This window comes from Bolinopsis microptera, chromosome 8 (assembly GCF_026151205.1).
Source record: "Bolinopsis microptera isolate Bmic1 chromosome 8, MBARI_Bmic_1.0, whole genome shotgun sequence".
Lineage (NCBI taxonomy): Eukaryota > Metazoa > Ctenophora > Tentaculata > Lobata > Bolinopsidae > Bolinopsis > Bolinopsis microptera.
In genome coordinates, this window is record NC_087079.1 from 9,610,653 (window position 1) to 9,624,239 (window position 13,587).

General features: G+C 37.2%; 2 protein-coding genes across 3 annotated transcripts in view; both read right to left on the bottom strand.

Annotated features, from left to right (window-relative positions):
• Positions 1-13,587, bottom strand: part of LOC134819580 (uncharacterized) — a 776,807-nt gene that overhangs the window by 648,824 nt on the left and 114,396 nt on the right. The window lies entirely within an intron of this gene.
• Positions 173-7,762, bottom strand: LOC134819510 (putative steroid dehydrogenase 4). Its single transcript, XM_063829474.1, has 8 exons — positions 7,608-7,762; positions 7,361-7,488; positions 7,053-7,152; positions 4,592-4,650; positions 3,301-3,388; positions 952-1,091; positions 675-821; positions 173-543 (listed from the first exon to the last, which is right to left on the bottom strand). The coding sequence occupies exons 1-8, from the start codon at positions 7,756-7,758 to the stop codon at positions 433-435; spliced, it is 924 nt and encodes a 307-aa protein (XP_063685544.1). The 5' UTR covers positions 7,759-7,762; the 3' UTR covers positions 173-432.

Genomic DNA, 13,587 nt, shown 5'->3' on the forward strand with positions numbered 1-13,587 from the left:
TTCAAAAGACCTCCAATTTTTACCTAACATTAGCAGTGGTCAAAGATAACTTTTATCAGTGTTTGAGTGTGTCGTCAGGAAAAGGCATTATTTCTCGCCCTGAACATTTTTAACAAAAGGATGAAATAAAAATCGTTTCTGATAATTAAAGATAATAGAAACGCAGCATATATTCTGAATAGAGTACATAATATATAACAAACAAACAAAAAGATTTTCAACTGAAGCAAAACACAAACGATAAGAAACATCTTTAATAAAAAGCTTAAGTTACAAATCCCCTGTAATCATATAAAAGTTACCTTAAGTAGCTCAAAATAGGCGAATTAATCAGGGCCAGCCTTAATTTATTCAGGTAACAAAACATAATTAATCAGATAATCATTAATAATTATAAAGTAGGATGACATTTTTGAAATTCCTTCACTTCAACTACTCCTTCTTTTCTTCCTGTTTCCTGTAGAAACGAGCTCTTCCTTTTTTCAAGACTTTCAGTTGATTCGAATCTATAACGAATTTGGGAACAAGCCCATATATGGTCGTCTGAAACAAAAAGTGTGATTTTAGGCGTGGTAACTTGACAACCTGTACAGTGTATATTCCAAAATATTAGCATTACTACAATCTAAAAATATAGAATCTAACAAAACGCAAAGACTAAAACAATAACCAACCTGCAGGGAATGGGCCCAGTACCCACAAGTGAAGGCAGTTTTACCGAAAGTAGCGACAGCAGACCGGGCATACGCATCAGGAGTTGGGCACATACGGGAGGGACGCATTCCAGTCATAGCAGTAGACACAAACATGGGGCAGATCACCTGGGAAGTGGTAATACGTAACAAACCTACTTCAGTTATCTGTAACTAAAATATTCCCAATAGTAAGAGTTGATGCAACATAATCTCGGTAAATAGAAAATAAATACTCAAAGTAAAATTTCATTTAAACCTGGAAGTGAATGTTGCGCTCAGCATACTCTTGGCGCAGTGCATCAGTGAAAGTGTGCACGTACGCCTTGCTAGCACTGTACACCGAGAGGAGAGGCGTGGAAAGCAACCCGGACATAGAACCAACGTTTACAACCAAACCTGGGGATTGATTAGGGTAATTGATCTTTTAAGTGAGGAATCAATTAGACTGAAACTAGTTTAGTGGTTATTGTTGATTTGCTTATTGTTATGAAATGAGAAGTGAAGGTGCCTTATTGGGGGCGGGGTTCAATGCTTGGATTTGGATTTGGATTCGATACTCCACATTATTATCTCTTGGTACTCATATTATCCAGCCTAGAGAGGGTCAGCTATATTATGGAACAAAGGGTACAAAAGAATGTCCAGTTTTATCAAAGAGCCCCCAAAATCCAGCGGAAATAGTGGTGATGAGAACTACTTGAAACGATTAGATGTCTACTGAGTACTCAAGAAGTGATTATGTAGATCAAGATACGAATCTGAGTGATTAGAAGGGACAGAGGCTCCAAACAAACTACCTCAGAGATCTTTGTAGTGTAGATTACAGAAACCACGAGATCACATACCTACTGGAAAGGCAAATTACCAAATATGCATTATAAATGACTTGCTCCAGGTCTTCTTTGCCTGCAGAAAACCCTGACACACGTCAATAAAAGAAAGCTGTGCCGAGAATCCTCCTCCTAAACGATAGAGGTCCCTAGAGGACATTATCTTTTGTCCATATCAATTGACCCAATGGGCCTATCTCCATTTATTCAACAGTTGCTCAACCCTAAACCACCTTTAAAAGATTCTACTTGGATCAAATCGCTTTAATTCGAATTTTCCCGTGTAGATTTTCTCACTGTGTGTTCACTTTACAAGATGAAGATCTGGGCCATGCTTATACCTGCGATGCTGTTAGCATCAATAGTTTTTGGAAGGTCATTGGAGGAACAAGCTCGTCCTATTGGAAGAATGGAAGATAGCGAAGAACAAGCTCGTCCTATTGGGTTGGAAGATAGCGAAGAACAAGCTCGTCCTATCGGGTTGGAAGATAGCGAAGAACAAGCTCGTCCTATTGGTTTGGAAGATAGCGAAGAACAACCGCGCAACAGCCGTTTCGGAGACAGTGAGGAACAAAACATTGCATGGGGATTAGAGGAAAGTGAAGAACAAGCTCGTCCTATTGGAAGAATGGAAGATAGCGAAGAACAAGCTCGTCCTATTGGTTTGGAAGATAGCGAAGAACAACCGCGCAACAGCCGTTTCGGAGACAGTGAGGAACAAAACATTGCATGGGGATTAGAGGAAAGTGAAGAACAAGCTCGTCCTATTGGAAGAATGGAAGATAGCGAAGAACAAGCTCGTCCTATTGGTTTGGAAGATAGCGAAGAACAACCGCGCAACAGCCGTTTCGGACTCATCGGAGACAGTGAGGAACAAAACATTGCATGGGGATTAGAGGAAAGTGAAGAACAAGCTCGTCCTATTGGAAGAATGGAAGATAGCGAAGAACAAGCTCGTCCTATTGGTTTGGAAGATAGCGAAGAACAACCGCGCAACAGCCGTTTCGGACTCATCGGAGACAGTGAGGAACAAAACATTGCATGGGGATTAGAGGAAAGTGAAGAACAAGCTCGTCCTATTGGAAGAATGGAAGATAGCGAAGAACAAGCTCGTCCTATTGGTTTGGAAGATAGCGAAGAACAATCACGCAACAGCCGTTTCGGAGACAGTGAAGAACAAAACCTTTTATTCGGATTAGAGGAAAACGAAGAACAAGCTCGTCCTATTGGGTTATTATAGGTAGTAAGTATAAGGAGAACAGTGGGAAATAATGATAATGATTGAAATGTTGATTTAGACATCGGCACCTCTTTAATTGAATTGAGATGGTCGTGGATGTTTAACTGCATTGTATACATTGCATTGTATACTATACTGTTTTATGGACTATTAATATTGTAGAGTATTTTACGGGAATTTTTTAAAAACATTTCTTTATTTTGAATTCAAGATCAAAGATACAGATTTATAATATCTGGTTATGCGACATATTTAAGTATTACAATCATTGCTTAACATATGATTTTTATTGTATGTACGTAAATAACCTTGATTTTATTGATTCGAATTCCAGTTATAAATAAACCTTGCATTTCAAAATCTTATGATTTAGTTTTATTTAGCTTGATTGAAAAAAAAGAAGAGTTCAAAAATTGCTTTCATTGAAATTTGGATATGAATTAATAAATAAAGCTTTGTCATGATGCAACTACAAAGTAAAAATAACTGGCTAATTGGGCAAGATCAAGGATATTTCTGTCAACAGGTTTCTTACCTTTCTTGTTAGAGCTCATGGATCCTACAAATTCCTTAGTAAGTGCAGTGACAGGTAAAATGTTCATGTGTATCAGTTTCCACATCCTCTGAAAATAAAGGGTTACAAAATGGTCACTAAGGTAATTTCGGTCATTCCTTTATGGTTACTGTGGCTACTTAATGCTTACTATTAAGGTCTCTATAGTGAGACATTTAATTGAAGATGGCGGTGAATATCAAACTGAACTCTGCTCTCGGACCTGCGTGTTAGATTGGTGTATCAATATTTAAACACATAATAATATCTAGTTAAATATATTGATTCACTACTAAGTTCAATTGTCTCTACACTACCGTGATATTAGTGGTCACTTGGTGGCTCAACTTGTTTTTAAGTTCACTAAAGTTTGGTAGTGGGTAAATGGATTGACAAGCCGAAAGCCGAAAGAGACGGATTGCCTTGTTAACATCAGACACTTCCAACATCAGTAACATGCTGTTAACATGTTGTTAACTTGTCGTTAATTTAGAGTGTCTGACAGTGCTAGTAACCCGAGGTCAGAGCTAGACATGCGGCTAGATACCTAGGAACATGTAATTAGAGACATTTATACACTTAACATAACGAATCTGAATACATAATATTATAGATATCTACATCTGTAGTTACGTTTCTCCTAAATTATTCAGATCCGCTCGTTGAAATTCTAGTATAGAATTCCTGTACAATACATACAATATACACTGTACATGTAGATTGTAGCTCACAGTGCACAATACTGTGCGGTGTAAGCGTAGTTTCAATACAATACCTCCTCACCGCAATACACGTTGTTATGTATCACAACAAGACACGGGAGAATGAATTAATAATCTGTAAATTTGTGTACACCGAACATGTCAGTAACCAGCGAATTCCTAGCATTGTCACTGGATACTAATACAGTTCAGGTTATTGTTCTCATCTACAGAGTAGAAACCACTAGTGTATTGGTGTGGTACGTGTGTGTGTGTATTGGACAGAGCTCTATTTAATTAAACCATTTGCATTCTTTAACCACGCCCTTTTCAGGTGTTACTTGTAATCAGACACACCAATATGAGTCAGATTATGTTTCCCAGACGATGGCGTACAAAAACTACTAGTTCCATCTTTAAAAGATGTCATCACCATATTTACCATCCACTTTTGGAATATTCTCGAATTATGATAACTTATGGATTGATTCCTCTTCAAATTCTTACTCTATGAACTTTTTGTTTCTAGATACGTTTAGATTATTTAAATAATAAAATATGTGATAACTTACCGCAGTGTCAAAAGCGTCCAAATATTCTGGATGATCGTAGGACAATCCAACGTTGTTCACTGAAATTAATAAAACGATAACACGTCTGAAATCAAGATGAAATAGTTCTTACAAGCTTTGGTACTGGTGATGACCCAATTATTCTCTGATACAAGACAGCAATATAAAACAATTCAGTTCCAGGAGCGGCCAATCGGATTCCTATTTATCATAGTTACATATAATAATGGTTCAATAATGGTTCAATAATGGTTCAATAATGGTTCAATAATGGCTCAATAATGGTTCAATAATGGCTCAATAATGGTTCAATAATGGTTCAATAATGGTTCATGTCCCTACTGTCCTTGCTGCATCATGTACTATTAACTAAATAACAGACGGACACAGTCGGGATAGCTTCATACCAGGTGTGGTACAATTAGTCCTCTGCCCAGTCACTCAACACATGATAATTCAGGTGAAGAATAAGACAGGTTAACATGCATGATGGCTCGTAAAAAGGACAGGCGGCATAAAGCGAGATGAGCAGATGGCACACAACTATTTATCTCTTTAACCTTTTCTGGCCATCTGGCGGCCGTCAGCATTCCTGATCCACAAAATAGGACATTTTTAGGCCATTAGCTTGTTAGAACCTAAGAAGAGAAGTACGTACCTTTAAAACTGAGCCATAAGGTATAAAAGTCACAATTTAGCCAAATTTAGAAATTCAGCCATATTTTGAAATTCGCGGAGAGTTAAAAATTGTCTTATCTGCTGTTCTGAAATGTTTACTCTGATCCAAAATTATTTAACTGCCATGACTAAATATTAGTTTTATGCAGTATACGTACGTCACTCATATTTCTTTGTTGCTGTGTCGACTGTCGTAATATTTTGCTTAATTCAGCAACTTAAAATACAGAATTAAAATGTTTCCCATTTTTGTACCGCAAGAGGAAAGGTACGGTACGTAGTACGTCCCTTTAGGAAACGTTGTACCGTACGTACTTTAAGCCGGGTACCGTACGTACTTCTCATCTTACTAGGTTAGAACCAATACAACATATCATGCCGTGCTAAGTGATTGTTGTAACTGAGTTTGGTTCAAAACTGTTCACCATGTGACGCAGTAAAGTTTTCTTATTATTGGCAAACAGTGGTGTAATATATAATGACACGTTGATCTATTGAGTCGTGACCTTTGAAGGTACTCATTTTTTTAGAATATCTCTTCCGAACACAAACGATATGCCGCATTATGATTAGCTAGATTTGTACTTTAGTTTGCATAATTTAATTTTTTACTCTAAACCAATATCATTATATCAATTTACTATGATGATTGCGCATTTGACCTAGTAACCGTTTTTCTTCATCTCGTTTCATTAAATCATTGCTTGCTCCCTTTTTCAGACCTTGTCCAATGCTAGACTAATTAAGTTCTGCAACAATGTATGTAATGTGGCATTTTATTCTAATTCTTTTATTTCCAGCTTCCAGCTCTACACCAAAAGGTAAATTGCGAACTATTACGAATAAGTCTACATAGTTGGGGTCAAATTAATTACCACGTATCAAAATACAATCAAGCACTCATTTTGAAAAGCCCAAAAGCTGAGCTGAAACTAATTCAGCAGCTTATTCACTTGAATTGCTTTTTTTATCTTCCGTTCTAGCTTAAAGCTAAAATAATACACTTCCTCAGGTCACTGGAGAAAAGTTAATCCTAAGGAGGTATTTAAAGTCAACAGCTATCCTCCTGGACTTTACTTTCAAACGAAGTTTACTCATGGCATTCCAGCAGATAAACACAGTTTCATTTTTGAAATAGCTGCTCAAAGTCCCGATCGTATCAGAGGAAAACTGATAGTTACCGTAACTCCTATCCTTACCCAAAGGAAGCTATCAATCGGTTGTAAAATCCCAGATTGTGACCAATCTGGTGAAACTATCATAAACACATCATCTGACATAACATGGCATACCCTACACACACAGGATAGGATATCAGTTACAATAAATAATAGTGAGGAGATAGCAAGTTTCACTCAAGATAACTGTTACTTGGGTGAATTCCCTGACTTCTCGAAAGTACAAGAGTTTTATTTTCAAACACCTAACTCAAGTGCTTTTGAGTTTAGAATCTTTGAGGGAAGTGATGCAAGGATACACAAAAGTGAGTATAATTTTCACTTATACTAAAGAGTTTTATATAAACAACATGTAATTACTTTTAAATTATTGAATTGGTTCAAGATATGTATTATCAAAACCAACTACGTGTGGGATAAAGATATCATGTGGTTTCTGAACGGGAATCAGAAAAAACATGATATTATTAAATCAAATTCATCTAACCAAAACTACTCCCAGACTTACAGGAAGAGTTCATCTTAACTTAATACCAACACCTACTTTTATGGCATCATCGCTTTAAATGAAATCAGTACTTAAATTTATTAATAAAATTTCTCACCTATTATTCCAATGTCAAGATCTTTGTAAGAGTTGTGAATGTTTGTGTAATCAGCAGGTGTTGTTACAGACATGTCCACCGCAGTTGTCTTTACTTCAACCTGAAATAGCAAGTTTGTAACCCAAAAGAAAACAAATTTGTTTCACAGGAAAACATCAGCAATTGAAGGAGCATTTTATGTTGACCGTGTACTAAATTAATGAATCTAAGACAGGACAAACATCATATTGCCAATACAAGTTTTACATTTTTGCATAGCATCGTAATTTTGAAAAGGATAGCAATCCTTGGAAGGTCAAGATACTAACATTATATTTTTCAGTGATCTCCTTTGACACAGCAGAAAGCTTCTCTTCATTACGAGAAATGAGGACAAGATTGATTTTCTGCTTTGCCAGTTCCTTTGCAATTGATTTACCAATCCCATCAGTACTTCCTGATAAGAAAGCATGTTTGTCAATAATAAATTAAAAGTTTTGGACCCAAAAGCAAAACCGTTTCTCTACTATTAGGATAACAGCGAAAGAAAATATGAATAGTTTTAGGTTGACTCACCTGTCACAATTGCCCAAGAACCATAGTCTCTGAGATTTTTGCTGCCAACAAATGTACTTAATCCTCCAAGGATGGTCGAAAGAAGGTTAATGACAATGTACACACAGCTAACAGCCCCAACTGAGAACACAATATCATTCAAAAATGTCATCCTGATAAAAGATGTAACTGTTAGTTCACTGAGGAGACTCTATTAAAAGACACTATGAGAAAGATATATCAGGTAGCATTATACAACATATTTAAAGCACCTAAAAAGCAATATAATCACATCATTATCAAAAATTGTTTTTGTATTGTTGCAAATTTGTTAGAATCAGGACCTAAATCCTGTCAAGACAGTCATGGACAGAAATAGAGTGTTTACTTATAGACCGATTTCATTAGAATCAATTTCAGATTTCGTGCTTAAGGTTTTAACAGATAAATGCAGTCTCATGCTGTTGGCTCAGTCAAATGATCGGGCAATCCTTTATTGAGGGTGGTATAATGCTGTATTTTGTAGATGATTTTGAATCTTAAATAAATAATAATAACAATAAGCACAACAACTTAAAATGCACAGGTGTGCCACGAAAACAGTTCAGGACACGGTAGTTCATAATAAACTTGTTAGACCCTTATGTTGTCAAAAACTAGGAGCTGAATTCTATTCCAAGGAATCAACCAAACCATTATTTAACAGTCATAAACTCCTTACTGTTCATAATCTTTACAAACTTCGTACTATAACTGAACTTTTTAAAATAGTGAAATATAGGGTACCCATATCTCTCTACTCTTTACTTAACATGTCTGAACTGAGGGATGACCGTCTAATACCACCAAAGCCAAGCCATAACTTTATTTATAAATCTTCTTGGCTTTGGAATCAATTCAAGGACTCCAATCCACAGAATAAACCTGACTTTGTGAACACATCCTGTAACTCAATCAAATCAAGGCTAAACCGATCTCTTCTAGATGCCCGAAGCAGGTTCGATAATGAGTGGCATAATGACAACTTTAACAGTTTTGGACCATGCTAGATTATTGATAAAAACGTGGAATTTATGTAAACAAATACTTAATTACTTAAATATTGCCGTTTCCGTACGGCGCTATACGTAATATATGTTAAAAGCGCGCCGCAGCTACTCCCTACCTCAACATTTGCGCGGGTTTCTTAAGCGCGCACGTACGTTTATTCTTGGCCGTTAATCAGACCCATGACATAACGCTATAGGTGGCAGTGACTGTAATTTTCTTCAACAATTACTGAATTATCCATCCATAAAGTGATTTACAAAATGACACCTAAACCTCGTGTTTCGGTGTTCACTTAAACGGTACTTGGCGGCTGAACTGTGGTGTCTGACGTTTGCAGCTAGATCGGACTCTGCATGATATTGTATTAGCAAATTTGTATAGTGTATAATTGTTTAGTGTTTATAATACTCTGCAACCTGGTAGCACGGCTGACACAAAAACAAAATGTTGGCCTGGCTTGTGCGTAACCAAGTAAATAACACGCACTCCGATTAAAGCCGTCTGGAGAAACTCCGCAAAATGTTCATTGTAGTCAACGGGCACAAAGAAGCACTACTAGCAATTGTGTCCTTTACCCTCCTACATAATTTGAACATTTTTGTGGCTAACTCATTGAACAACATCTGAATTAAAATGTGTCTAGTATTAAAAGATTCAGTAAGTAATTTTTTCATGTACGCTGTACACTGTAGTTAGTAAATCAAATCAAACTTTTTCGATCAGCCGCGCGCTGAACCAGTGTTGCACTAGGTAAAAATTGTGTATATTTTGTTCATTTTTGAGTGTAAATTAATTTATTAATTTATCACAAATTATTTTATTATAATATAACCACTTATGTGAAATGGTTATTTTGACTTTAAATATTTGAACTAAATATGAATTGATTGTGGGTATAAAATAAAATTTGTTTTACTAAAATTTGTTTTACTAATAAAACCTGAAAAAGCAACCTACATTTATATTCCAAACCAGGTAAGGGAAATTAGTCTTGATACACTAAATAAACGATAATGTGTATGCATTTTGTTGCAAGGGTACCCTTCAGTATGTTCAGTAGGTCAAAGATATTCAGATGCTGTCGGATATACAGGGTGGCCCAGGAAACACTACCCATCCTTATCTCTTAAAATTGAGATCTTGCTAATTGTTTTATTTCAGAATGGAAAAGCGCCATAACTTACGTTCTGATTAATATTTTTGCTTCAAATTTTTAGAGAATGTCAATCATAATTAGAGACAACTTCGTGCCAAGTTTTGTGTGAGTCTGAGCTTGTCTGACAAAGTTAGCTCCTGAGCGTGCTAGCTTTAATTTCTCACCCAGAACTGTTTACATTGGTTAATAGGAACCACCAAAAAAATCCTGGGTAAAAAAATTAAAAAACCACCGATTTATTTATGTTTTACCAATTCTATTCACCATGATTTATCACACATTCCATTCTCTGCACTTTGTACATATTTCAGCTGCACGATTTTGCAGACTGCTGTACAGTGTACATCCTATTAGAGAAAAGGTTGTAATGATATCTATTTATAAAGCTTTGATAAGACCTCATCTTGAGTATTGTGTCCAATTGTGGAATCCAGTTGCGGCTCATGGAAGTTGGGGGACTGTTTTGGAGCTGGAGAGCGTCCAGAGGCGGTTTACCCGTCTTATTGATGAGGTGGGTACTCTTCCATACAGCCGTAGACTGGATATTCTCAATTTGACAACGCTGGCAGAGCGGCGAATACGTGGGGACCTTATTGAAGCTTTTAAAGTAACTAGTGGTTTGACTGAATATGGATCGGGTTTGTTCAGAATGAGCAGATCTGGTCTTAATTTAGTTTCAACCAATAGATGTAGTAAGAGTGTAACTAAAGTCAGGAATATTCAGTCTTCTTTTCTTCCGGAGCGAGTCATTCCTTATTGGAACAAACTCCCTTCAGATGTCAAGAACTGCTCGACAGTTTTAAGCTTTAAAGTTAGATTGGAAGGATTCAAGAAAGAGATGATTTCTAAAAACAGTGTAAATGATTCTTATTTTTGGACTGTTTCGAATGAAGTTTTAGGGAAAATTGAAGGACCGAGTTATTTAAGCAATAAGGAGAGACATAATGAATATCTTTGGTTTCATCCTTTTGTGGCAAAGAAGCGTTTTATAAATCTTTATTCCACTGGGAAGTATTAATGAATTATTTATAGATAATGTATTAGATTTTATTAGTTAAAATTGAATTTATTAAATTATTAATGTTGATGGAAAAGTATATTTATTTAAAGTATTTTTCTATTTAGTGCAATGATATTTTGTAGACACTTGTGATGATGTTATGTCATAATCTTTACTTACTTACTTACTTACTTACTTACTATATTTTAACTGATAAGGACTCCTTCCTGCTTGTTTATATCGTTCTGCTCACTTGCCTTAACAAATTTAAAATTATAGCTGGATGATTGGCCTACAATTTTATCGATACTGAAATCAATTGAATTGCGTTTCTCGACAGGCACCACGAGAAGGTTAATCTATTGCCCTCTGTGTTGGCGATTAAATCACTGTTTGTGTTGGCGATTAAAATCACTGTTTGTGTTGGCGATTAAAATCACTGTTTGTGTTGGCGATAAAAATCAGCGTTTGTGCCACAAAAAATGTGGATTTAGAGAAGGTGCTCAATGTGACCACTGCCTCGGCTCTTCAGGACGTCCATTCTCTTGGCTACTGATAAACAGGAGTTCTGGCAGTGAGTGATGGGGATGCTCCGCAAGTTGTCACAAATGACAACTTCTAAAGCAGCAAGGTTGGGGATGGGTAGACTCTCGTAGACCTTATCCTTCAACCATCCCCACAGGAAGAGGTCGCAAGGAGTGAGGTCAGGAGAGCGGGCTGGCCAGTGTTGAGCAAGTTTCTCTCCGGTCATCATGCTCCCAAACTGGTCACCAAGGTAATAAATAATGCGGTTGGGGATGTGCACCTTTGCCATGTCCTGCATAAAGCTCATAAGAGACAGATCCAGGTCGTGGTGTGAACAGAAGTTGAAGAGTTCGGGTATGAAGAAGTTCTGCAACGCAACATCTGCAGGTAGCAATCTCCGTTCACAGATACAGTTGCACCAGCTGCGTCCTTGAAAAAGTATGGTCTGATGATTCCGTGAGAAGAGATCGCACACCAGACGTTGAGCTTTGGAGAGTTTTGAGTAGGTCTCTGCTGTGCTAGTCCTTATCAGTTAAAATATAGGATGTACACTGTACAGCACTCAGCAGTCTGCAAAATCGTGCAGCTGTAATGTGTACACAGTCCAGGATTTTACACAGGATTACACAGGATTTACACAGGATTAAAATTAAATTATAGATCCATTATCATGGACCGTCATAGTTGTACAGAAATATGGAGATCATGGGCGCTAATTCTAAGTACTTTTGTGAGAATGGAATGTGCGATGAATCATGGTGAATAGAATTGGTAAAACGTGAATAAATCGCTGGTTTTTTAATTTCTTCAGAAGTACAAGAAATGCAAACAATTTTCTCAAGTACAAAATTAAAATGTAAAAACTAGTCATACTGAATCACCGTCGGATAAAATGAAAACAAATTAAATTAAATTTGAATCGATTATAAATGTGACAAATAAGGCTACTTGAAATAAAATAAATAGCGCTCGATTTACTGCACGTACAAATATTTAGCGTGCGCGGCTGGTGCGGCAGTTGACGGATGTTACCAGTTACTCGTCTAAATTTCTTCGAAGTAGCGCGCGCCGCTTTCTTCTCGAAATGACGGCACGAGCTACGAAGTAGCGCGCGCCGGGCCAAATCATTAACAATGGTCAAGTGCGGCAGTACAAAAATAAAAGGTCATATCAATTTCTAATCTCAAAGGTGGGTGCTACTTGTAATGAACTTTAGAAGGATGGAATGGTAATACTCGGTCTGGCCGTCTAGAAGCCCATAGAATTCCAGTTCAAAAACCAAGTAAGGAAGTGCAGCTACTGATGAGAAGCCTTTTAAAAGTTTATTTGGGTTATAAACGACATTTGGGTCCCTACACTCTACCCTCGCACAAGATTATTTTCAATTTTTTTGTTGTGTTGCACAACTGTTACACACGAGTGCGCGGCGGCTGTATTTATATTGTGGCTTTCGCCTTACTGGGCGGCGCTCAGCCTGTCATTCCACCAAATCTTTATTCGGGCTGAGTAAATTATATTACGACTTTTCATACGTTGTATGACCCGCCGCGCACGAAGTGCGCGGCTCCCCCTGTAGCGTCGAAGACGCTACAGTGAAGCGACCGTGGGGGTCACCACGTGATACAAGTGAATGCCACAGGGTTTAAAAAACCCATGTAGTTGAGACACCTCACAAATCAAAAATCAAATCAAAAAATAATGACACAAACGTTATCACACATCATCAAAAATATATCTACTAAAGTTTTACAGCAAGTAGACCAAAGTCGCTCTTGCTTGTCATGTTAAAGGTGTATCAACTACCCGCCGAGGCGGTGGGTTGGGAGTCTTCGATGGGATCATTTCGTCCGCAAAATTTTACACAATATAAAAGCTACAATAAATTATCTATAAAATTTACATAAACAAACTTAAGAGACCTCAAAGCTCGTCTTCTGAGGAATGAGATTGAAGGATACGTCATCCAGTCCAAGGTGCTGGGCTTTTTGTCTTCCTCTGATTCCCCTGAGTGCTATGAGTGTGCTTCGTAGCAGATCAAACCTGAATCGTGTTCTGATGTGATTTTTGACCTGGATCTTAGCTTCTTTATTGTGGTCAGCTATCCTTTCAGAAATACGATCTACAAACACAGTGCAGAGTGGGCCATACCTCCGGATGTTGTAAAGACTAGTGGGACAAAGGACCCTTTCTCTGACTGAAGTAACAGGGTCCAGCAGAAATCACAAGCCCTGTCGCTGGTGCTTGCATTTTTCCAATGCATAGTAAACTTA